This window comes from Dipodomys merriami, unplaced genomic scaffold (assembly GCF_024711535.1).
Source record: "Dipodomys merriami isolate MVZ:Mamm:240054 unplaced genomic scaffold, mDipMer1.0.p SCAF_31, whole genome shotgun sequence".
Taxonomy (NCBI): domain Eukaryota; kingdom Metazoa; phylum Chordata; class Mammalia; order Rodentia; family Heteromyidae; genus Dipodomys; species Dipodomys merriami.
In genome coordinates, this window is record NW_027204604.1 from 13,167,301 (window position 1) to 13,193,130 (window position 25,830).

The following is a 25,830-nucleotide window of genomic DNA, read 5'->3' on the forward strand; positions in this document are numbered from 1 at the left end:
ATAAGACCTGGTCGCTAGAGCCTTGTAGCCTTGACCTTATATGCTTGTTCTACCATGTAATTCCTTATTGTAATAACACCAAGAAGGAAGCCTAGATTAAACTCTTTGAGTTTTTCTTTTTCTGTTTTTTAGTGGGGAAAGAGGGTGTTGGTGTGGTATTGGGAATAAAGCCACCCAGCCAGTGAGCTCAGACAATCCACAGACCCACGAGAAATAATAATATGCAATTTTAAGGCACTAACTTTTGGAATAATTTGTTCTGTTGCAACAGATAACAAGACCCCCTGCTTGCTTTGTTTTTATAGAACTGAGAGAGAGGTATTAGAAGAGGAAGCATGAAGGCTTTTGAAACTCTGGGGTTCCTGGGCTAACATATATTATTTTTCTTTCTAGTCCACCAGAAAGAGAGCTCTTTGGAGATAGGTCCTTTCTCTGTTTCAGATTCTAAACACCAGAATAAGACTTGACATAGAGTTAAAAAAATGTGTTTCATGAATAAGTGAAATGTTCAAAATAAACTGATTAATGAAAAGCATGAATGAACTCAAGGGAGTCTTAATCTTGGGTGTTTAGGGGTACATTCATTTTTATGTGTGTGTGTGTGTTATGGTAGTGGGCATGAACTCACAGCCCAGCATTTTCTACCCAAGAATGGCTACAGATCCACTTCCAGCTTTTTGATGGTTAATTAGAGATAAGAGTCTCACAACTAGGGGCTGGGAAGGTGGCTCAGTGGTAGAGCACTTGCCTTGCATGCATGAGGCCCTGGGTCCGATTCCTCAGCACCACATAAGCAAAAAGAAAAAAGCCAGAAGTGGCACTATGGCTCAAGTGGTAGAGCGCTAGCCTTGAGCTGAAGAGCTGAGGGACAGCGCCCAGGCCCAGAGTTCAGGCCCCATGACCGGACACCCCCCCCCAAAAAAAAAGAGTCTCACAACTTTTCTTCCCAGGCTCGCTTCGAACTCTGATTCTCAGATCTGTCTCCCAAGTAGCTAAGATTACAGGTGTGAGCCACCTTCGTCCATCCATCTAGAGGTACACTCGAGATTCTGAGGTTGGTGTCAAAATCACATGGGACAATCTTGAGTGACACTTCTAGGGTTGCCCAGAGCCCTGGAGAACATGGCATTGGTCCCGTGTGACTTTGCTACCACTGATCCCTATACAGTTCATTGGACCCATGTGCAGGCAGCTTAATTGAGTAGTTCCAGTCCTCAGAAGTTTCTGGTCAGGAACTTTGCCAGGAATGAACAGGCAGTGGCGAAAGACACATGGCAAAGGGCATGTGAACTAGAAGGCTATTTTTGTAGAGAAATGTGGGAGAAGAAAAATTGTACAAATGTCAAAATGAATTCTGCAAACATCCCACCAATGAGGAGACCTGAATTTTCCCACTTGGATGTTACCATAGATTCAATGACCTGGGTAATTGCCAAAGCCTTGTTTCCTATAGTGCCATGTAATTTAATTGTCTAGAGAATGTGTCCTTGTAGCTTTCTCTGCCCCTGATGAATTCAACACAGGCTACAGACATTCATTGCCAAATGTCTCAAAATACATGAAGAATGCTACTGGGTAAACTAGAAGGTAGCAAGATAGGTATAAATCATTCTGTCTAGACAAATAAGCAAGCTAGTTACTCAGAATGCTGAGATCCCAGTTCGAAACCAGCCTGGGCAGGAAAGTCTGCAACTCTTTTATCTCCAATTAACCATTAAAAAGGCAGAAGTAGAGCTGTGGCCCAAGTAGCAGAGAGCCAGTCTTGAATAAAAAGGCTAAAAGATAGAGTCCAGGCCCTGACACAAACATGCACACCCATACACAAAATATGCAAGACATGATGAGAACCTCAGCAGAATGTTGTAGATCTTAATGAACGTACACAGCATCATGACGCGAGTGATGGTCACACAACCTTGGCAGACCTGCTTTTATGCCCTTGGAATCACATGACTTGATGGCAAAGGCTGGATTTCAGTAGGAAAAGGATTCTGTATCAAGCAGAAAAAACATCATTTAGAGGAAGTGAGCAATCTTGGAGTCGGGTAGGAGAAGAGAAAGTGGTATAGTGTGATGGGAACATAGGACAACATTCAGCGTTGAGGTAGGAGGCTCCCCCAACCCCAATGCTGAATGCTCACCTGTCAGGCGCCGCCTACAGGCCATACATGGAATAACATTAGTAGAGCACTGTGCTAGCCACTAAGTACTGTGGCTGAATGATCTCTATAATCCTCCAACAGCCATAACAAGTAGATTCTCTTATTATATCCATTTTACAGTAAAACACAGTAGGCTAGTTGCTCAATAAGAAACAAGTGACCAATGGTCACAGCAAAGAATCTTCCCAAATCCTTCCTTTCTTTTCTATCTATCTATCTATCTATCTATCTATCTATCTATCTATCTATCTATCTATCTATCTATCTCATCTATATATCTATCTACCATTCCACCAACAAGATGCCAAAAACAATAAGTTCCAGAAATGGCAAGATCCAGGATATCAGGCCCCTGCATCATCATGTGGAAAAAGACCACGCTCAAGGATGTCTGCTCCCCATGTTCTGTTCCATAACCCAGAAATAAACATCTATTGTGTTTGAGCAATGACACACATTTGCTTCTGTCTATTAGCTTACCTTAACAAATCCAGTGTTGCAGTCAGGATTTGAATCCTGTTTGTTAAGAGTCTATTACACATCCACCAGAAGCATCTTTCTAAAATACAAAGCTCACTCTGTCACACTCCTACACTGAATCTGAAAAAGGCCTTCAGAACAAAGTTGAAAGTCCTTAATGGGCTCCAACGCCCTTAACCAACCTGTGAACATCACCCACATTTCAACCAGCATACATTTCCTTACTTTTGTATATTTACAAGGACCAGGCCTTCTAAATATTCCAGCCTGGAACGACCTTTCCCCACTTCCTCAGCTGTTGAAATTCTAGTCATCCTTTGAAGTTGGCCTCAAATATACCTTTCTCCATGAATCCAGCCTCACCCCTGCAGTTAGAAGAAATTGCTCCCTCCCTCAGCAGTTTTCATCCTTCGCTTACATAGCCATAGACAGATGGGTCATGATGCTTGTGATGGTAGTAACAGTAACTGCTATGTTACAGTCATGGCTCCAGGTGATTTACACACATTAATTCACTGACTTCCTGCTATGCCAACTCATCCAGACATGCATTATTATTACCTGATCCCTCACCAATTTGTGTGTCAGTGTTGGGGCTTGAATTCAGGGAGTGGACATTGTCTCTTAGCTTTTCCACTCAAGGGTAGTGCTCTACCACTTGAGCCAAACATCCACTTTCAGCTTTTTTGCTAGCTAATTGGAGATAAGAGTCTCAAGGACTTTCCTGCTCTGGCTAGCTTCCAGCTTTGATCTTCAGATCTCAGTTTCCTGAGTATCTAAAATTACAACTATGAGCCCACTGGTACCTGACTTGTTACCTCTTTTTTTTTTTTTCAGGTGAGCCATGGTGGAGAGAGGCAACTACTTGGCCACAGTTCCACAGCCCATAACGGAACATCAGGAAGTCCAGGTCTGCAGTGGGGATATCTACGCTTTTTGTCTCCTTCATGAGAGGCAGCTGGGTGAGGTGAGGGAATGTATGGCTTCGCTTTTCAATCTCCTGCAACCCAGTTGCAGGGCCACGTACATGAATATTCAATGATGAAGATGATCTGGAAGGAGAGCTGTGGTGCAAGTGGTAGAGTGTCACCCTTGAGCAAAAAGCTAAAGGACATTGAGTTCATGCTCCAGTATTGGCACACAAGGAAAAAGGAGAGGGAGAGGGAGAGGGAGAGGGAGAAGAGAGGCAGAGGGAGAGGGAGAAGGGGGAGGAGAAAGAGGAGGAGCAGGAAGAGGAGGAGGAGGAAGATGATTATTTAAGTCCATTGGACAAGGACTCAAGATAGGAAAGCTTCAGCCTTTGAAGCTGTCTGCTTTGGGGCAGTGTCTTGGCCCTTTGGAATTCAGCTCTAACATGGAGACTCGTGGCCACCACAGGGAAGATTTTCCTTAACATCAAGGTTGTGTGATTGTTCTGTTGCAGAATGATGCCCTAAACTTTAGCCAGCTGGAAAACTCATCCATGGCTTTATAGTCTATTTAATAGTCCTCCAACCGGAAGTGGCCAGAATCCCATGAAGAATTCATTGTTCTGTCTGTTGCTCCTGAGAGCTAGAAGCAGACGAGGAAAGGCAAGGGTTAAAGAGGAGCCATTCTCAACTCTTACCAGAGCTCAGTCTGGAAGCTGCAGCTGTCTGTGGCTAATCCACCCCTTCATCTGTTTAGTACTTTCCAGCCAAATCCAATCAAACTGATGGCAAACCCATGGGACCAGCCAAAGCAGCTGAGGAGGCAGCCCAGGCCTTGGGCTGCTGATGGTCCCCCATCCCCAGTCCTCTCCATCCCAGCTGACTATGCAAAAATGGCCAGCCAGCTCCCAAGAGTTCTGGGGGCCTGGTCATGGGTTAGTAGATAGAGCTGGCAGGATTTCACAGCCATCTTGTCTAGCCTCTTCTTCTTTTACTGATGATGAAATTGGGACTTGGAGACTGCTGGTTCATCACAGCAAGTCGAGCTCAGGCCTCTTGACTTACAACACTTTTCCTACTAGCTAGAGTTAGATCCTGGCAAGGGTACAAATAGCAGGGCTGATAGAGAATAGGAAAGAGGATAAGGGGAGGAGGAAGGTTCTGGGGGAGTTTAAGTACTTGTAGATACGTCAAAAACAGATGATTATGACCTAGAATCCATTTCTGTGCTGTGTTAGAGTAGAAAGTGGTTGGTCTTATCAGGTGCTAGTGGCTCATACTTATAATCTTAGCTACTCAGAAGGCTAAGACTGGAAAGATCGTGGTCAGCCAGAAAAGTTCCAAGCAGAAAAGTCTGAAGATTCCACAGAGGGAATATGGAAACCATGCACCTGTAGCCCCTGCAATGATGGGAAGCCTAAAGGAGGTGGGCCACGGCTCAGGTGTACATCCCCAAAAGTGAAACCTTACCTCAAAACATGAACAGCCAGATACTCATGGTCTCATCTGCCATCCTAGCTCTTTACGTGGCTGAGATCTAAGGACTGTGGTTCAAAACAAGTCCAGGCAAGAAGCTCGTGGGACTCTTTATCTCCAATTAATTACTAAAAAAATTGGAAGTGGAGCTGTGGCTCTAGTGGTAGAGCACCAGCCTTGAGCAGAAAAGCTCAGGGACAGCTCCCAGGTTCTGAGTTCAAGCCCTAGGACCAACACCAAAAAAAAAAAGAGAGAGAGAGAGACTGAGATTTGAAGATCAAAGTGAAACCAGGTTGGACATACATACCTGAGGAATTCTTATCTCTAGCAAAAGCTAAGAAAGAGTGCAAGGCCCCAGAACTGGTATGCATGTGCAAGCGCGCGTGCACACACACACACACAATCACAAGAACCAACAAAAAGCAGGGCTAGAAGTATGGCTCAACTAGTAGAGCACCAGCTAGGAGCCAGCAAGGTGAGCAAGCATGAAACCCTGGGATCAAAGCCTAAAATAAAAATTGTTGATCTTTTGTGTACTCACAAGATCACCTTGAACATCTCATGTTCTTTTTTTGGGGGGGGGTCCAGTTGTGGGGCCTGAACTCTGGACCTGGGCACTGTCCCTCAGCTCTTCAGCTCAAGGCTAGGGCTCTACCACTTGAGCCACAGTGCCACTTCCAGCTTTTTTCTTATGTGGTGCTGAGGAATCGAACCCAGGGCCTCATGCAAGCAAGGCAAGCACTCTACCACTGAGCCACCTTCCCAGCCCCAACATCTCATGTTCTTGTGGAAGGCCACTCCACTCACCCGGCCCAGAGATGACACACAGAGGAATAATGGCAGTGCCTTTCTCCTTTTCCTTTCAGTAGACATGGCACACTGGAACAAACACTTCATTCATTACACTCTACAACAGCTGGCTTGCAAGTTGGCCTATCTACTTTTTTGCAGCAATTAAGAAAGATGAATATCATTAATTGGGTTTCCACTTACATTTTTATTCTTCAGGCTAATATTTATGTTTCTTGCCAGATCCCAGATAAAGGACCCACAAAGTATGGGATGTGGGCGAGCCTAGCTTCACAGTGGAAACACAAATTTCTGCTCGATTGTAAGTGGAGTCACTTTTATCTCCCAGAGGCCTGGAACAAAGGCAGGAGCAAGCCCAGTGAATACAGGTCTTAATTGCCCTTCCCACACAGCAGGCAGAATGTGCCTGTCTTGAATCTGAGTCCGCGTGCTTGAGGCCCATGACTTGGAAAGCCAGGAACTAACACTTATGACTAATAGCATTGTTTAACCTTCTAAACAACCTACATAAAAGGCCACCCATTAATAAATATAGCAATTAGTAAAATTGTCATCAGTTTCTATTGAGAGACACAGACACACCCTCATCTCTCCACCTACACTCTCTTCCCTGCCAGAGAGAATATTCAGATATACCCACAGCAAGAGAGCCCCGATACAGTGTTCTTTTTAATCACAGTTGCTGGTTTCTGATAGTGACATACCTTGTTGTTCTAATGAAGCACCTGGATACACTGAGATTCCTGCAGCTATGGGTCCAGTCTCTCTACACAGATCTAGCAGGACACTCACTGTGCTGGCTGTGTGCATTGACCACTGGGGGCTGCTGTGTAGACTGTGCTTCACATCTGTACCCTGAGCTACAGTGCCCCCTTCACTTCCTCCGGTGGGCCTCTCCCGGCTGCTGGACGTCCAGACCTGTCCTCCACAGGCCATCCTCACACTCCACCCAAGCTTCTTTCCAGTAGTTTGGATCACATTTTATAGATACTTTAATCTTGCCAATCTCCTTCCCAGGAAAGTTCTTGTCAAAGACAGGATACTCAGCTGGGCGTGGGTGGTTCACACCTATAATCCTAACTATTCAAGAGGCTGAGAACTGAGGATCACTGTTCAGGAAAGTTTGTAAGTCTTTTATCTCTCAATGAGCCACCAAGAAGTGGGGAGTGGATCTGTGACTCAAGTAGTAGAACATTAAGTAGCCTTGAGCAAAAGAAATAAATAAGTAAATATAAGGGACAGACCAAGCCCTGAATTCTTGCCATAGTACCAGCACAAAGAAAGAAAAAGAAAGGGGGGGGAAGGAAAGGAAAGAGAGAGAAAGAAGAAGGAAAGAAGGAAAGAAGGAAAGAAAGAAAGAAAGAAAGAAAGAAAGAAAGAAAGAAGGAAGGAAGGAAGGAAGGAAGGAAGGAAGGAAGGAAGGAAGGAAGGAAGGAAGGAAGGAAGAAAGAAAGAAAGAAAGAAAGAAAGAAAGAAAGAAAGAAAGAAAGAAAGAAAGAAAGAAAGGAAGGAAGGAAGGAAGGAAGAAAGAAAGAAGAGAAAAGAAAAGAAAGCGATTCCCAGAAAAGGACCTAATTCTCTAGATGGATCAGATCCCAGTGATGAACAATCTGAGCTTTGAGGTGCTCTGGACCACGGCAGACTGTGGAAGCAACAAGGATGAGGGACTCTAGGTATAAGTGTGGCCCATGTCCAGGACATTTCCCTAAGTTAGAGCATGAGCCATCTGTGGCAGCTCCCAGTCACAGAGGACTGGCTGGTACATATTTAGGTCTGAAGTCCAGTGGGAAGCTCTAGCCAGGAGTCACTAGCAAATTTATGATGTTGAAAGCTACAATAGCAGACAGGAACATTGATGGTAAGAGTGGAAAGAGTGGAAATAAAAGATGATCCCTGGGGCTCACCGATGTTCAGAGCTCAGGGCTGTGAGGACAGGAGTGCTGGGAACGGGACATTAGTGATACCTTGAAGGAACTCAGGATCTAGAATCCTTTAGTCTCTGTGATAGCAGAAGCTATACTTTTGTTGTTCATACAAGTGTCCCCAGTGCCTATAATGGTGATCTGGCACATTCTACAAGTATTTATGGAATGAATGGGTCTAAGGCAGCAGAAGCAAATGGAGCGGCAATCCCTGATTCTTTCCAGCTCCTTCCTGAAGATATGCAAGGACTAGACTTGAACTTCTAAGTTTCCTCTTTGTGGCATCTGCTAAAGATCAGTGGCCAGAGCTCCTCCACCCCCTTTAACCTCTCTTTCCTCTCCATTCCAGACCAGCTGGCTGGGATTCCTAGGGGTCCAAGAGGAGGAGGTGAGAGTTCAGAGCAGTTAAGGCCCCATAGCCAGCAGGGAGCAAGGAGCAGCCCTGACAGGAGCAGCGACCTTGGCTACCCCCACGTCCACGACAGTGGGAAAGGGAATTTTGTGCTGGGAAGGACTATTAATAACTTGTCATGGTCACAGAATGCAAGACAAACTCATTGGGCAGCTCAATTTTCTGCCTCTTATGTCATTAGTGGTTCTGCGGGGAAAGCTGGTGGGGGGGGAGTTTTATATGGAACAATAAATTCCTCTATAAGCCACAAAAGCCCACAAATTTGCAGCTAATAAACCCACAAATGTAAAATGATTAAGAACTGGAGAGGAAGGAGTTCCTCCATACTCTATCTCAAGAGGCAGTGTGGTCTTAGGGCTGAAAATGGGCCAAAAGCACAGAAACTCCAACCTCCTGTTGCCTTTTAATGAGCTGAATGACCCTGGACAAGTCTCCTGCTCTCTGCCCTGGTTTCCTCAGCTGTCAGATAAGGAGCCACCATTCCTACCTTGTCTTCCTCAATAAGTAGCTGCAGGTAAGAGGTAAGATGTGAGAGGACGCAGCCTTAGAGGAAAATCATTCTCTTTCTGGGCAGGGTGGGAATGACTAGCACATGAACTAGTCAACATGATTATGAAGACGGGCTCAATACGATTCATCTGGAACTCTGCATCGTCATTATTTTTCCTCAACAGCCTCTCCTCCTACAGAGCCTGTTGTACCCCAAGATATATGCCCAGGTCCTAACCCTTGTTATCTGTGAAGATGACCTTACTCAGACAAAGCAGCTGTACAGAAGGAATTTAGTGAAGACTCCCTAGATGTTTATAAGAGGAACAGACCAAAGGCCACTGTGAAGACGGAAACACCAAGGCAGGAGACGTGGGTCTCCAAGCCAACGATCATCCTGATTGCCACCAGCCACTAGAAACCAGGGGATAGGCAGGGAATCGATTCTACCTCAGATCTCACAGAAGGAATCAACCCTGCCAACGCCTTGATTTTGAACTTCTGGCCTCTAGAACTGTGGGAGAATAAATTGCTGTTTTCTTAAGCCACCAAGTTTGTGGTAGTTTGTCATGGCAGCCACAGGAAACAAATACTGTAGCCATCCCAGATGGCCTGGGAATTCCTCTCCATCCTATAGTGATGAGTCACAGCATGGACCACAGTAAGATGACACCTCTGGGGAACACGCCACTTCTGCCACCTTCACACACAGTCCATGCAACGTTACAGGAGTAGGCAAGAAAGACAAAGTCAATATGAATCAAGCACCCATAGTACCCCAGGCCCCGTGCGAAGCTGCCTCATTCTACCTCACTTAATGTGATCTTTGAGACAGTCTCCTGAATTGTACATTATCAGCCTCATCATCTATTTGTAACACCTCATGCTTTTTTTTTTTTTCTTTTTGGTCGGTTGTGGGGCTTGACCTCAAGGCCTGGGCACTGTCCCTGAGCTTCTTTGTTTACATCTAGCACTCTACCACTCAGAGCCACAGCACCAATTTGGTTTTCTGGTGATTAGTTAGAGATAAGAGACTCAAGGACTTCCCTGCCTGGGCTGGCTTTGAACTGTGATCCTCAGATCTCGGCCTCCTGAGTAGCTAGGATTACAGGCGTGAGCCACTGGCACCTCCAGCTTTTAAGAGCTCCAGTGACTTGGGCATGTCATGCACTGGTGGCCGAGTCAGATTTTTGAGCCCAGTTTTTCAGATTCAAGGCCCAATCCTTAATCTTCCAGAAGATGCCCTGCGCTCTGGAAGAACCTCAGTGGAAATCTGCTTGAGCTCTGTTCTAGTCCCAAGGCTGACTGTCAGGCACACAGTGAGAGGTAGCCGGAGATTTCCAGGGTCGTGCATGCCACGGGAGAGTGAAAACTGTTGTTATTCATGGTTACAAGGACAAGCCATGGCTGCTGTTGAAGTAAAATGGCTCTGCAAAAACCAGACCACTGGCCATCTGTCACTAGAGGAGGTTGGACATGGAATGCATGAATTCGTATTTCTGACTTAAACAAGAAATGACGGCCAGGGTGTTTCTGTTCTCACTATGGCCCAGACTCTCCTCCAAAGTGAAACATTCAGCCAGCAAGGTCTCTAGTTGGGCCTGATTTGTTTAATGAGGTTATAACAAAGCCCAGAGATCATTGCCCAGGCCCAAGGTTGCCCCAGAGGCATCCTGCCTCCCCTTCCCCTGAGTTACTTAGACGCAGACATCAAAATCCCAGATGTAGGGAGTGAAGTGGGCAATGGTTTCTAGAGCCTTAAATTTTTGTTGTTGTTATGCTGAGTAACTGGGAATTTGAGGACCGCCCGCTGTCAGGGTAGGACAGCCACCGAGTCTCCATGCTTGCAATTCCAAGGTCTGACCTAGGAGGACCTGGTACCGGCTTTCAGGACCCTTGCCAGAACTCTTCTACACTGTGATTTCTTTCCTCAACCGAGATCTCTACAACCCATCTGCCCCTGACAGTGCTAATGCCAACCAGAGCAGCATACCATGAGATTCCAGTGGTTTCTCTTTACTTCCAAACTATGCAAACTTGGGCCACTAACCCCCGTCTGGAGATTTGGTCTGATCTGGAAAGAAAATGCTACTGCCCAGGCTGAAGGCTAGACCATCTCTGATTCAGTTTTCCAACAGCTGGTCATCCCCACGGTGGGAGTGGAAAGGAGTTGGGATTGCAGGACAGAGCATGTCCCGTCTGTGTTTGGCTGAGCCTCCCTGGCAAAATCTACAATAACGACGACTGTATGAGGAGGAAACATCCCAAAGGTCAGGTTTCCTGGGAGCACAGCAAGATTTCTTCTCCAGGACTGTGCGGAGCCTGCACGTTGATCTGCAGGACAGGAGAGAGTAGTACCCTGCTTCAGACTCTACGGAAAGCACTGGGATTTGCCTGACTTCTTCAGAATGGAAGGGCATGATGGACCACTTTCTCATCTCCCCCTTTCCTTTGAAGATAGCCGATTGCACAGGTAAAGCAGGTAAGGTTTCCAGAAGTGAAGTCACATGCACCAGCAGGTAAGGTTTCTAGAAGCGAAGTCACATGCTCCAGCTGATACAGAGGCTAGGATTGGAACCGGGCCTCCTGGCTTCCAGAGTAGAGGGCCCCAGAGAAGCTGGGCCAGGCAGGTGCATTTCGGGGACACTTCTGTTATTGTGCTGATGTGGAGTGGGGGGTGGGGGGTTGTATGCAGAGTAAGGATGGTGGGAGGAGTGGGCCACGTGCTGTGTGCACCACATGTGCCTACTTTGGGGATCCTGTGTGGCCATGCGTGTGCATGCCCGCACCTGGCCCCTCCTTCCAGGTGGTAAGGCTGGGGGCTGCTCTCCCTCCAAAGAGGAGTCTGCAGATGAGCCAAACCCTAGCCCGAGCCAAACCACAGCCTGGGCTGTGGGGGTTTGATCTTCCCTGTGCTGCCAGAGATGAGAGAGGTCTAAGTGGCAGAGATTTACGGGGCCCGAGGGAGAAATACCCTTCCAGTGAGAAGCTCACATGAAAGCTCCCGAGTAATAACTGAGGCCGCCGAGCGTGCCAATTATGCAGCAATTAAAAGGCTCGACTATCATTTCTTTTTTCCTTTCATTCTCCTAGCCACTCCCCCCTCCCACCCTCAGCCCCCTTTGCAATCTGGCTTCCCCCACAGGCTCCCCAACAAATACTCTGGGGAACAGAGGATAAAGAACACACTTTCCCCCTTTTTCATGGGAGATCAAAAGTTGGCTTACCACTGGAGGGTGGAGAGGACCATGTTGCTGAGATGGCAGTCCTTAGGGCAGGGATTGAGAAGGAGAAAGGAGCATAGAGCAGGCTCCTCACCTTACCCCATTGTCCTGTTTCATCCCCACAATCAGCCATGTAAGGTCAGTATCATCAGGGGCAATGTGTAGCATGAGGCGTCTAGGAAGTCCCACAACCTGCTGACATTGGACTGTAGGTTGTCTGGGAGAACTTTCCCTTGTCTCTTGGTCTTGGCTTATCCATCTACAAAGTGGGTGCAGCCCTGGGCTTTGTGTAATGGGGCCAAACACTCCTGTAGCTAGATGAAAGGGCCAGTGGGCCCTGAGCGGCAGGACTGCTCTGAAATGCAGCCAGCAACCAGCTGAGCCAAATGCCCTGCACAGCAATCCAGTGGCTAATTGAGAAAGAATTAGGCAGCATGCCCCGAAAGTGAAGAAACAGCTGCTTGGCTTTTTTGAGGTGCCAGCCCACACCTAATATATGTGCCCCCTCCTCACCTGATTTCCCAGCAAAACAAACAGCCCCCACATTCCAGGGCCATAGGGGCAGGACCCCTCCTGCCCTGCTGTTGAATGACAACTTCAAGCACTGTCTCAAGAGCTCTGAGTTTATGGAGGTGGTGAGTGGGCTTTGGGGAGGCAAAGAATGGGCTATGGAGCCCGGGATTCTCCCAGGAAATGATCCACCTCTCACATTTAAGAGCCTTCAAAAATCCCATCACAATTCACACGTGACCAGATGAGAGATGATAGTGATAGCAAGGTACTATCCCAGTGTTGTCTCATTATGCTGTCCGAATTGGCACTGTCTAGTGACAGTAATGTGACTTAATGTGGTAGTGACTTAATGTGTCCATCTCTGTAGTGATTTAATGAGCTATACTGTCCAGCTCCAACTGTCCACCTGCCTGTGACAGCCAGGGAGGAGGAGCACATAGCTCAAATCATACATAGTGGCAGGAAGAGGCTCCAATGTTTCTCACATCAGACCAGGACACACCTAGCCTGTCGCCCTGTACCTCATTCCCCAGCACTCAGTGGCTGAAGGGTGGTCAGGACACTGGGAGAGCTGGGCATGGCTTTGCCATTTCTCCCACAACGGGCTGAGCCCAAGTATAGCCATGCTCCTGGGACTCACACCACAGGAAAGAGGATTAAAAAGCTAAGGGACAGTGCTCAGGCCTGGAGTTCAAGCCCCAGGACTGTTATACACACATACTTGCATGCACATGTGCACGCATGCATGTGCGTGTGTGCACGCGCGCGCACACACACACACACACAAAGTCTTGATGCTTAGGTCTGTGCTTCCTTTTCCCTTTCCCCACACACTAAAATGCTGACGGTAGAGGCCTCTTGGGATAGACTTTGCCAAATGGTTATTCCTAACAAGCAGCTTCCCGGTTATAGCCCATGTCCCAGCATAGTCCCCTCCGCTGCTTACACTGCTTGGAAATCCTTCACCTCAGAAGCTGTGCTCTAGGATGTTTGTTGTTTGTGTGTAGAAAATGGGGAGCCCATTAGGACAAGAAAGGAGGAACCGTGATCAACTCTGGATGCTGTGAGCCTTTTCCTACCTTTCAGTGGTTCATACTTGGTGACCTGGGAGTCCTCCTCTCCCCAGTGTCCCCTCCCGGCCCGTACCATGGGAGCTGCAGGACCTCAGCTGGCATGGCTGGCCACACTTACAGGGCCTGGCCGTGTTTGCTCAGTTGGGGCCCACTCAGCCTACTTTAGAGGGCTGGCAGGGCTCCAGAGGAAGTGATGGGAGGGCCCGAGTGCGTTCTGACCTTAACTGAATTCCAGGATGATGATGTGTGAATAATATGGCTTGTTAAGAGTCAACAGCTTGGGTGCTTTTTATAGTCAGTCTGGATGGAGCTCTGAATGGGCCATCTCCCCATTAATCACTTAGCTTGTTAGATCAGTTGGCAAACAGTCCCCGGCTTTTCTCCGTGTTATTCCTCCCCACCCCCCCCCCGCCACCCCCTTGTCAGCAGCACCCTTAAACAGACATCAAAACTGCTATCCAGCCAGTCCCGGGCCTGGCCCTGAGCCTTGCGGGTCCCAGGCTTCACGTCCTAACTCTTAACAAGCTTCTCCTTGCACTGCTCGTTTCTCTCCAGTTTTGGTGGTCTCTGTTGGCAGGGATTTTAGGTTCCTCCTTCCTGGCTCATTGTGAACTCCCACGGGATACCTTCTGCCCACTTGGAATTCATTCTGAGTGGCAGAGAAAGTGGCAGGAGGACGCATGGGTGATAAGACTAGAGCCAGACCGTGGCACCTCAGCCCTGCCGCTCCTTTCTGCGCCCACACCCTTCACTCCAGGACTGCAGGTCCCATGGCCAGGCAGGACAGGGCTCCAGCAGGCCTCCGTCACTCACAGCGTCTCCAGACTGTGCAGCCCCTCGAAGCTGTGGGTCCCCACACGCTGGATGCGGTTGTTGTGCAGATGCCTGTGTGGGAAGGAGAGACACGTCAGAGTGAGTGTCACGGCGCTGTGGTGGGCCAGAGAAGCACACGGTCACAGGGGGAGCAAAGTAGAGGCAGACGCATGGACAGAGTGACCTCAGTGGTCAAACCCTTTGTCTCCAGGGACAAACAGATTGGCCAACACTGAGTTCGGAAGCCACAACCTCCGAGGCCTTTCTGACCGCAGCTACATACATCATTCTGGGTTTCCTATTGAAGGAAGGAGGGCAAGGAGAGCCCCAGGCCAAGACTAAAGCAAGCCTCTGCTAAACACTTGGGGAGTGGGGGAGGCCTGATGTCAGAGGGGTTCACATCTGAGGCGTCGTCTATGGCTCTCTTCCTAGGACCCAGCCAGCCTGACTCAGTGGCCAGACGTTCCTAGAGGAGCCAAGAACAAACCGCTGCAGACAACATATAATTAAGGCTAAGCCTTCTGTTACAACTGGAGAGAGCTGTGGACACACGGAGAGAGCATAGGGAGAATGGTGAGTCTGGAGGAACCGGAGGAGGCTGGCGAGGGGTGGTAATCCTGAGTAGATCGGTGAGCCCCATGAGCACAGACCATTCCGGGCAGGGCGAAGCGTATGCTCAGAGGTGGAGAGGTGAGGATGAGCAGGGCATGTCTGTGCAGGTGTGGGCCTTGGCCAAAAGCAGGTGTGGATTGGGGAAAAGAGGAGCTCGGTTTGGGAGAGATTTACAAGATAATAACTAACCGAAAGTAAATGACAGAATTTTCTTCTGCCAATTGCTATTGGACAAAAAATAATAGAAACAAGGCTCAGCCTACTCTGAACATTGTAAGGAGCAACAAAGTCAGGGAAAAGGAACATCCTAATGTAAGAACGCTGCAAAATTCAGCAGCCAAGAAAATATTTTGGAGGTCTTTATCATCCCCCTTTGCCCAGAAAATGAACTGACAAGAAGACAAAATCTGAGAATTAAGTCCTCCAAACACATATTTGAACTCAGGGCCTCATGCCCTCTCTACCCAACCATGTTTGCCTTAGTTTGTTTTTTAGACAGAGTCTCACACTTGTGCCAGGTGCTAGGCTTTGGGCCATGATCTTCCTGACTCTGTCTTCTTCTCAGCTGGGATGATAGCTGTGTGCCACACCCAGCCCCACACCCTTAAATCATAATAGAAGATTTCCCCCCTCCCTATTTCTGGCTTCTAAAAGGAGCACATAAATGGAAAAGTAAAATAAAGGTTTCTTTGGACTGGGGGCATGGCTTAAGCAGTAGAATACTTCCCTAGCAAGTGTCAGGTCCTTAGTTCACTGCCCCCCCCAACATTGTGTAACAAATAAAATTGAGATAATATCCTGACTCCAAAATGTTGTGCTGAAAATTAAATAGGACCTTTAAAGCCTGGGGGAATGGCTCAAGTGTTGAGTGCTTGCCTAGTGCACTTAAGGCCTTGGTTCAATCTCCAGCATGAAAGAAAGAGGGGGGGAGGGAAGAGGGGGAAAGAAGGAGAGGAAGAAGAGAGGGGGAGGGAAGGAGGAAGGGAGAAAAGGAGAAAAGGAAGGAAGGAGAAGAGACATTGACAGAGCGGGAGGGGGAGCATGCACCAGAGCGGGGTGCGGTGGCTCATGCCTGTAATCCTAGCTACTCAGGAGGCTGAGATCTGAGGATCACGGTTCAAAGCCAGCCAGGGAAGGAAAGTCCATGAGACTCTTATCTCCAATTAACCACCAGAAAACCAGAAGTGGCACTGTGGCTCAAGTGGTAGAGCACTGGCCTTGAGCTGAAAAGCTCAGGGACAGCTCCCAGGCCCTGAATTCAAGCCCCATGACCTACCATAAAAAGGAAGAAGGAAGGAAGGAAGGAAGGAAGGAAGGAAGGAAGGAAAGAAGGGAGGGAGGGAGGGAGGGAGGGAGGGAGGGAGGGAGGGAAGGAAAGAAGGCAGGCAGGCAGGCAGGCAGGCAGGTAGCAAGCTGAACACAATGGAGGCAGAGGAATCAGAGTCCAACTAGTCTAATGAAGACTGGCTACCACTTCAGAGCATACCCATTCCCTTCATCACTTTACCAGGGCATAGGACCAGGGATGGAGCCTAATTCACCCATGGTACTCAACCCACAGGCTGCAATCTAGAGGGGAGAACCATCAGGGTCCAAAGAGGAGACAGATAGATGATCAATGGGCAGAGGTCTCCAAGCATAGGAAAGAAGTCATGGGACAATTGTGAAAACATACAACAGGAAGGCAGGAGAGGAAGAGAGGATGCAAAAGCTAGGCAAAGCTCCAAGCCTAGAAGAAAATAGCTCCTAAGTGAGGGACAGAAGGAAATGGATCACAATTGCCTCCTGCTACAAAACAACCCAAGTAATATTTCAAAGACATTTTGTAAACAAGGGAAAACAATGACATTGTAAGCTAGTGTTGGGGGCTCATGCCTGTAATACTAGCTACTCAGGAAGCTGAGATCTGAAAATTACGCTTCAAAGCTAGCCCAGGCAGGAAAGTCTCTGAGACACTTATTTCCAATTAACCACCCAAAAGCCAGGAGTAGAGCTGTGCCTCCAGTGTTAGAGTACTACCCTTTAGCAAGAAAGCTCAGAGACAGGGTCAAGGCCCTGAGTTCAAGCTCTAGGTCTAGCACACATATATGCGTGCACGTGTGCGTGTGCGTGCGCGCACACAAATACACACACACACAATATTCTCTAGGAAGAAAAAAGAACAGAATCTGCTGCTTGAAAGCATACATTGTTCCAGGAAAATTAGATGCAGAACATGCTCCACTGTGACATATTTGAGTTATGCTATTAAAGTTCAAGAATTTAAAAACATCTTCAGGCAGGAAAAGAAAATCACTTACAAGGGGTAAAAATCAGGCTGGCCTCCAACAAGTTGTTCAGATATTCAGGCCACAGACTGGACTCATCCAACATGGATGGGGAAGTCTGGAGGTTGGGAGTCTGGAAGTTTAAAACTCTTGTCTATTTTGACCTCCTTACTTCTATCAGATTCCAGTGGGGAGACTGACCCTGTACCCAGGAAGCTTCTAGTCAAGTAGGAAATCACAGTCCCTGCCTTCTAGGACTAAGTTCTTGTTCCTTACCAAGGCATTTCATGTATGTATGTATATATGTATGCATGTATGTAAGTGAGCCTAGACAGTGTTTCTGAGCTTTTCACTCAAGGCTGGTGCTCTACTTTCAGCTTCTTGGTGGTTAATTGGAGTTAAGAGTCTCACTGGACTTCCTGCTCATGCTGGCTTTGAAGCTCAATCCTCAGATCTCAGACTCCTGAATAGCTAGGATTACTGGTATAAGTTTCCAGCACTTGGCAGCATTTTACTTCTTTCCCATTTCCTTCACACATCTATCTTAACCATCACCAACCCCTATCATGCCTCCTGCTTCCTGCTGAACTCCTGTCTCTCCATTTCCTACTCTTCATCCTCCCTGCCAGCTCTGCTCCAGACTGTCTCAGGTTTCCAGACATCCAGCTCCAGGCCTCTGACTCCCTCTTCCAAAACATTCATTTAATCCCTGGAGTCCTGGACACCTCTAGTAGCCTAGCCTGGAGTTGGTGCTTGGCTTGGAGCCTGATGAAGATACACATTAGACACAGGATATCACTGCTGTCCAATGAAATGCTGCCAAGTGGTCCTGTCAATACCCTGGGCATGGTGGAAAGGGGTTTCATGCCTGATCAGAGCAGCCCAATAAACAGCACAGCGATTGAGCTGGGCACCAGTGGCTCACACCTGTGATCCTAGTTACTTAGGAGGTTGAGATCTGAGGATCGTGGTTCAAAGCTAGCCCCAGCAAGAAAGTCCCTGAGACTCATCTCCATTTAACCAGGAAAAAAAAAGCCAGAAGCAGAGGTATAGCTTAAGGGTAAAGTGCCAGCCCTGAGTGAAAAAGTCAAGTGAGGGTATGAGAAGCCAAGCAAAAGCGCGAGACTCTGAGTTTTCCAGCCTAAATACACACACACACACACACACACACACACACACACACACACACACACACACACACATACACACACACACACACACACACACACACACACACACACACACACACACACAAGCACACATACGAGCACAGCACAAGGTTTGAAAGGGATTGAAAAGATACCCTACCTTCTCTACCACCTTTGTCTGCTCACACCTTCAAACCGAAATTCTTTCTTGCTTCCTGTCAGCCCAGTCTTCCCAATCTGTCTCCTAGGTCTCCCTACAGCTCACCAGCTATCCCTGGATAATGTTCCTCAGACTCCTTTCCTCTTCATGGTAATTTCCTTCTGGAACCTTCCTTCTTCTGTTTCATGTGTGAGGGACAAAAGGGTGATGTTTCTAGCCTTATGTAAAGGGATTCATTGTCCCAGATTTGTTCCTGTGCTGGTAGTTTCCTCCCACCCCTGCTTAGTCCCTGTTCTTCTTCATACCCGATGGGTCGCCCAGGCCTCACATCTGTAACAGGCCTTACTTGTAGGCTAACTCCCCCTTCTAATGAAACCTTTAAGGCATCCATGACTCCTTTTTATTCTTGATCTTCCACCATATGAAACCTCTAAAACAGATGAATTCTTCTTTTAAAACATCCCTCTCGCAATCCTGTCTTCCATTTTGCTGCTTCACTACGCTGATACGTAGAGCCTCCAAACTGATCTTCCTGTCTCCCCATCCCCATCTATCCATCCTTCCCCCATCCATTTACCTTCCTACAATTCTCCCTTTTCACTCTCACTTGAAAACCTCCACATCCATGGGCTGGGAAGTTGGCTCAGTGGTAGAGCTCTTGCCTTGCAAGCCTCAGGTCCTGGGTTCGATTCTTCAGCACCACATAAGCAAAAAGAAAAAAAGCCAGAAGTGGCACTGTGACTCAAGTGGTAGAGCACTAGCCTTGAGCTGAAGAGCTGAGGGACAGCGCCCAGGCCTAGAGTTCAGGCCCCACGACCGGACCCAAAAGAAAAGAAAAGAAAAGAAAAGAAAACCTCCACATCCCTTCCTCCACTGGCAGGCCAAAGTCAGATCCTTGTTCTGCCACCGTGAGTCCCCAAACTCTCCTTTCCAGATTCTTCTCCCACCCTCTGCATGAGGACTCTCAGTTCCAGCTGGACTGGCCCATTCACAACCACTCCTGACTTCCCCTCCATGTCTTAAAACTGTCTTTCTCTTTGCTTGTCCAGCTCTGCCATCTTTTCAGGTGAAAGCCTCCCTCTCCCTCACCTGTTAGGCCTCTCCAAATTCTCCCATACTATATGAACACAGACTTCTCACCTGGTTATGTTTGCAGAAGTAACACAACAGCCTGAGTTATCTTTCCCACAATTCTGCCATTTGAACTAGATGGCAAGCCCTTCCAGGACAGCAGTACTGGGTCATCCTGGGACCCGCAGTGCCAAGGGCTCTGTAAGTGCCTGATGCTTCCCTCATATCATGAAATTCTTATTTTCCCAGTAGTCATGTTCCTTATAAAGATCTGACCCTATTCCATCATGATGTCATAGGCCATATCACCAATGCTAAAAACACCTTGTTCTATTGGCTTTCTACAAATATCCGCACTGACTTCCAGAAGGATGGAGAGGACTGTGCTCCATATGATCTTTGTATTGGTTCACCAAGATCCCAGGACTTCATTATACAAACAATACTGGTGTCTGCCTTTTCATTGCTTATGTGGAACTAAGCATTGTCCATTCCCTAGATTGGAAAATCTCACTAGATTTCCCAGAGCAGGAAAGGCAATGCTACCACTTAGCAAAGTCACTAACACGTATGTTCTTGAGCCATGGTTCTGCAACAATTAGTATGTAACCCAAAGCAATTACACATGACCTGTAAGCCCTTGGTAATTACCCTATGAACTTACCAATCATTCATAGCAATTAGCTGGAAGCTAATTTGCACTCTAAAGTTCCCACTGAGAAGGCAGAGTTAACTCCAGTCCCTACTGCTGCCAGGGATGCTATCTCCCAGGTAATTACCCTGATGGAGGTTTACTGGCTAATTACATGTGATGGCTTTTTCTCCTACTTTAGGCCCGAGGAATGAGGTGAATTTATCCTATCCTTATGCCAAAGCACATGACTGTATCGTTTGATGGTCAAATACGATAGAAATTATTTAAGAAACTCTTGATTTATATTCCAATTAGTATGGTGTTGTTATATTTACATAATGAGAAAAATAACATCTTAATTGAATTCCTAGCTTCTGATTATAGTCTTTTCGTGCCTCTCTGAGCACTTCTATAAGTCAAATGTCATCTAGCTTCAAGATAACCCTGTGGGATCAACAGGGGGCAGTCATCCGCATCAAACTGAATAGGTTTGGTAACATGCAGGAGAGAGCAAAGCTAGCCAGGCTTCCTAACTAAGAGAAGACAAGCAGCCTCCAGTCCCCCCTCCTCCACAGGACCCCACCAACAACAGGGTCACGTCAGTACTCACAGCACCACAAGGCTGCTGAGGTTCTGGAAGGCGTAGTCTGGGATGTGGTGGAGGTGGTTGAGGGCCAGGGTCATGGCCTGTAGGGCAGGCAGGTTGTTGAGGGCCTTGACAGGGATCTCTGTGAGCGCATTGTCATCCAGCCAGAGGTGGCGGAGGGAGGTCAGCCCCTCGAAGCTCCTCTCCGGGACCAGGGAGATGAGGTTGGCATCTAGACGCCTGGTGGAAGAGAAGATAAGAGAAGGGTCAATCCAGGCACGGGTAGATCAAGCTCAGGGTGGGCAGGGCCAGCCAGTCCCCTAATGAAGCCTGTGAACTGCCAGAGACTAAAGTTGTGACTTGGGTCCCATGTATTATGCACCCTACCCTTCAAATTCACACATCTGGTCTCCATTCCAACCCATAATTCTAGACCCCCTTATGCCACACATTCCTCTTTATGACCCCAGCTTTTCCTCTCAGACTCAAGATTGGCCCCTAGTGCCAGGTGCTGGTGGCTCATGCCTGCCTATAATCCTCATGATTCAGGAAGCTGAGATCTGAGGATCAAGGTTCAAAACCAGCCCTGGCAGAAAAGATCATCATACTCTTATCTTCAATGAATCAGCAAAAAGGCAGAAGTAGAGGAGTAGCTCAAGTGGTAGAATACCAGCTTGGATTGAAAAAGATAAAAGACAGTGCCCCAGGCCCTGAGTTCAGCCCCAGTACTTGCACATACACATGTGTGCACACCCACACTCACACAGATTAGACCCATGGCTCCTTTGAGGATAAGCAGTCCTTCTCATCTCCCCAAGCTTCCAAATCTCTTCTAGAGCTCCTCTGTTCCACGTGTGACACTGTCTTTCCCACTCCTGTCCATTCCAAGGTCATGTAAACAGACTTGTCTCCAGTATTAACATAGGAAAATATCCTTGTGATCCTAATAAAGATGTAGGCCACTCTCTGTCACACACTGCTAGCACCACCCATTTCTTGTCCTCGCGAGGACCAGTAGTTTTGTGGAGATCCTACTCAGATCCTGGAGTGAATTCCTGGCTGAATCAATGACCTATGGGAGGTGCCAGCATGCCACAGACGAAGCTCTTGATCGCTGCCTGTCAGAATAGGTGAACAGATGGTATGACTGTGTCTATGCACAGAGATTCCAGGCTGACACAATAACTTCTGACTGAGCTCTGCAAGATGCTGGTAGCCCAGCAAAACAAGGAGATTGCCACCTTAACTTTATAACTGTGTGCCCAAGTCATGTGATATTCTATCAATACACAATGTCTCTGTCTGGGACTTAGACTGAACCCTATTCACCCTGTGGGGCGGCAGACACTGAGGGCAGAGACAGGCTTATGTGTGAGAAAACTGGTAAACGGAGAAGATAGGATGAGCACACTAAAGGAGCTATGTCATCACACTGGGCACGCACATGGATTTTGGTGTCAGAGAAGCTGGCTTTGAATCCCAGCTCTTTGGTTCACTAGCTGTGTGACCTTGGGCAGCGTGATCTCTGTTAAATGAGAGAGCCACTCGGGATGCTGCTCAGAGGCCACCTACTTGTACCTGGCCCTGTGCCCAGCATATGACAACTGCTGCTCAGCAAATGGAAACAGTGATTATTATTGGTATCATGGTTGTCACTTAGAACTGTTTGCAGCCCAAGGCTTCCAACATCCCCCACAGGGAGTCAGACATCGTGGCTCTGTAAATTTACCCATCAGGTTGGCAGTTACAAATGTCAATGCCCAGATCTGTTAGACCAGCCAGGCCCCTGCCCCTCCCTGACCCCCACCTCTAGTGGGTTGCTAGGACTTATCCGTCTGACCTCATAAAGATATCTACATCTGCCCACTTCCTCCATCCACACCAGCACTTAGGTTTTTCTATCTCAACAACAGCATTTGTGATACCCCATTTCCTCCTCCTCCTTGTTCAAATCCTGCCTTCATTGAAGAAGGCTATCTCAAAGGGACCTTCTGCCTGGTGCTAAACAGGATTCTGAGGTGTGTCTATGGCCCTAGGGAAAGCTGAGACCTTGATGCTGTGTCCCCAAGATGGCCTCCCCAGGCCAGGAGAAGTCAGGATAGCCTCTCCCAGCTTCCTTGCTGTGCTTGGTCAGGCTGTCAGTCTGGGACTTTGGAACAGGGGATTCAAAGGGCTCTCATTCAGACATTTATTCAAAATCACTGCCGGAGGGTCATCCCTCAACTAGGCCTTGAGCTAGATGCTTGGAATCCAGCACTGAACACAGCATCTGCTGTGACACATTGTCTTTCATATAACCAGGGTGAGGTAGAGTCTCCATCTTCTGATCATTGATGATCCAGTCTAAGAGCAAGGTCTCCTAGGACCCACTGAGCACTAGACCACAAGAGAAATGACCTTCCACCCCTTCATTCCATCTTGTTCTCTTACCCAGCTATCTGTGGTCAGTATCTGGAAGACTCAGTGCTTTAAGACATGAATGTGCATATGAAGCAGTGAAATCACCTACGGGTCATGGCTAACATGGTGTCACACTTAGGAATCTGAGCCAGGAAGATTAGGAGTTCAGGGCTAGTCTGGTCTACGTAGCATGATCCTCTCTCAAAACAACATCATCATCCAAAATCAGGTTCTGCTTTAGTAAGTCTGGGGTAGGAGGGACCTAAGATTCTGCATTGCTAACAAGGTCCAGGTGGTGCTGACGCCAGTGGTTTCCTGGACCATGTATTGTGGAGCAAGGAAAGAAGGGAAGGGCTGTGACGTTCCCTGCTGGAATGAAATGGGAGTGTGGGGTCAGCATGATGAAGCCAGGAGACGCCTCCTCAATGGGTGGCCAGGCAGGTGTGCAAGTGCCAGAGACTGCTGAGGTGTGGGGTGAGGTATTCCAGATTGGTGTAGAAATCGGTGGCCTTGTGGAGTGTGCCAGCCTCGTGGCAGGATGGGCAGGGGTGTATACTTTGGAGCTGGGTTGTCGGGGTTGGAATCCCTGCTGCCTCCCTGATATTTGACCTCTTTATACTTCTTTTTTTTCCTTATTTGCCCACTGTCAACCTCTTTGCTTGTGAAAACAAATGACTTGACCTAAGGCACCCTCTTAGAGCATGGTAAGTTTGCATTCTCTAAACAGCGCTTCTAACTGTGTAAGGGACTGAGGTTGAAGCAGGGCTTCAGGATGAGGACTGCTCCTAGGGCGGGGCCCCATGGAGGTCACAGCCCAGCCCAGAGCTGGGGTCATAGCTTCTGAGATTCTGGGAACCCCATCAGTGAAGGGAATGAAGCTATTTACTGAAAGAATGTCATGCATTTGTGCTTGTAGTGAGCAGGGTATCCTAGCCTTCCACTCAGGCCAGCTGAATATGGGGTGGGCTGGGTAATCTTGGATCTAGTGTTAATGAATATAGTGAATAAGTATACACGAATTTAAGCCAGGCACCAGTGGCTCACACCTGTAATCCTAGCTACTCAGGAGGCTGGGATCTGAGGATCATGGTTCAAAGCCAGCCCAGGCAGTAAAGTCCATGAGACTCTTATCTCTACTTAACCAACAGAAAACTGGAAGTGACACTGTGACTCAAGTGGTAGAGCACTAGCTTTGAGCTGAAGGTCTGAGGGACAGTGCCCAGGCCCAGAGTTCAAGCCCCACAACTGACCAAAAAAAAATACATGCATTTAAGAAATCAAATTCAAATTAATTGAATTTTATATAACAAATAACCTTTAGCATAAACATGTCCCGTGCAATGGGACAATGCCTAGTGAAGTCTGAATTTCAGATGAATTAAAAATAACTTCTTAGTAGAAGTGGGTCCCATGCAAGATATATATCTTTTAAAATACATCAATATTATATCTGCTCCAGGTGGGGATCCTTTAAGCATCACCAAGCCTGGCCCCAGATTTCCTCCTTCAGCCTGTGGCATGGTTAACCTGGGCCATTCTCTTTTTCCTCCTCTCCTAATAAAGAACCTGTCCAGAGGGATCTGGGGACCCCAGAGAGAAATGGAGCGCCTGACATTAGTAGGTCCTGGTGCTTTGGCTCTGAGACCCCTTAGAGGTGATACTCTAAAAGCAGGAGGCAACTTAAGGAGGAAGGAAGAAAGAGTCCTTTTGGCCACCCTCTCCCTTTTGTTAGTCATGGGGCTTGAACTCAGGGCCTGAGCACTGTTCCTGAGCTTTTTCCACTCAAGGCTAGTGCTCTATCTCTTTGAGCCACAGCTCCACTTCCAGTTTTCTGGTGGTTGATCAGAGATAAGAGTCTCATAGACTTTCTTGCTTGGGCTGTCTTTGACCCTTGAATCCTCAGATCTTGGCCTCCTGAGTAGCTAGGATTACAGGCGTGTGCCACTTGTGCCCCCTTTTCCCTTGTTACTGGGTATGCTCCCCCCGGGGTCCTCTGGCACTTGGGAACTCCTCTGGTCAACATCCTGGCTGCAGAGAAATCCCTCCTACTCTTGCCTTACCCAGATTTCCAGCCCCTTTGAGCCAAAGTTGAGGCTACCCTGACGTCCTCAGTTCAGTTCTCTGTGGTGATAGGCCCTCACTCCCCCACAATCTGGGGATACAGAGGGGCTGAAGGATCCTCTGATCAGCAGAATCCACCACTTGAGACATAGATCTTTCTGAGCAGCTCCCCATCGGCAGGTGAGAGAGCCAATTCTGACTCTGGTTTGGCAGGAGGAAGAGAGCAATTATACCAATTAAGCTCTGGAATAAAATCAACAGCTCGTCTCTTTCTCCCACGTGGGCCTGAGCCCCTCGAGTGCTTTCTGATTATAATCCTTACCTGCGGTAATGGGGCAGCTTAGCAGGGCCCTACAGGCCAGTTCAGGCTTGCCTGGGCTCTGGGGAAAGCGCTTAACCTCTCCAGGGCCAAATTGGCTCCTCACACTCCCTCCACCAAGGGCTGAAGCTGAGGCAGAAAGGAACAAACTGAGGGTGTCTAGTCATAGCACACTTTAGGGAGTGGGGGTGATGGGGGGTCCCACTTGACTAAGAGCAGATGTGGACCTTCCAGGGAGTAAATTATAGCAGCAGAGCTTTAGATTAGACAGCAGGATGCTACTAACAGTG

The 25,830-nt window shown here is 47.9% G+C and overlaps 1 protein-coding gene across 1 annotated transcript in view; it reads right to left on the reverse strand.

Moving 5' to 3' along the window:
• Positions 1 to 25,830, reverse strand: part of Lgr6 (leucine rich repeat containing G protein-coupled receptor 6) — a 93,807-nt gene that overhangs the window by 30,399 nt on the left and 37,578 nt on the right. Inside the window, exons 4-5 of the mRNA XM_070041829.1 lie at positions 20,785 to 21,000; positions 14,283 to 14,354 (exon numbers count right to left, since the gene is read on the reverse strand). Of these exons, the coding sequence (XP_069897930.1) occupies positions 14,283 to 14,354; positions 20,785 to 21,000 (288 nt within the window). The remainder of the gene's footprint in view (positions 1 to 14,282; positions 14,355 to 20,784; positions 21,001 to 25,830) is intronic.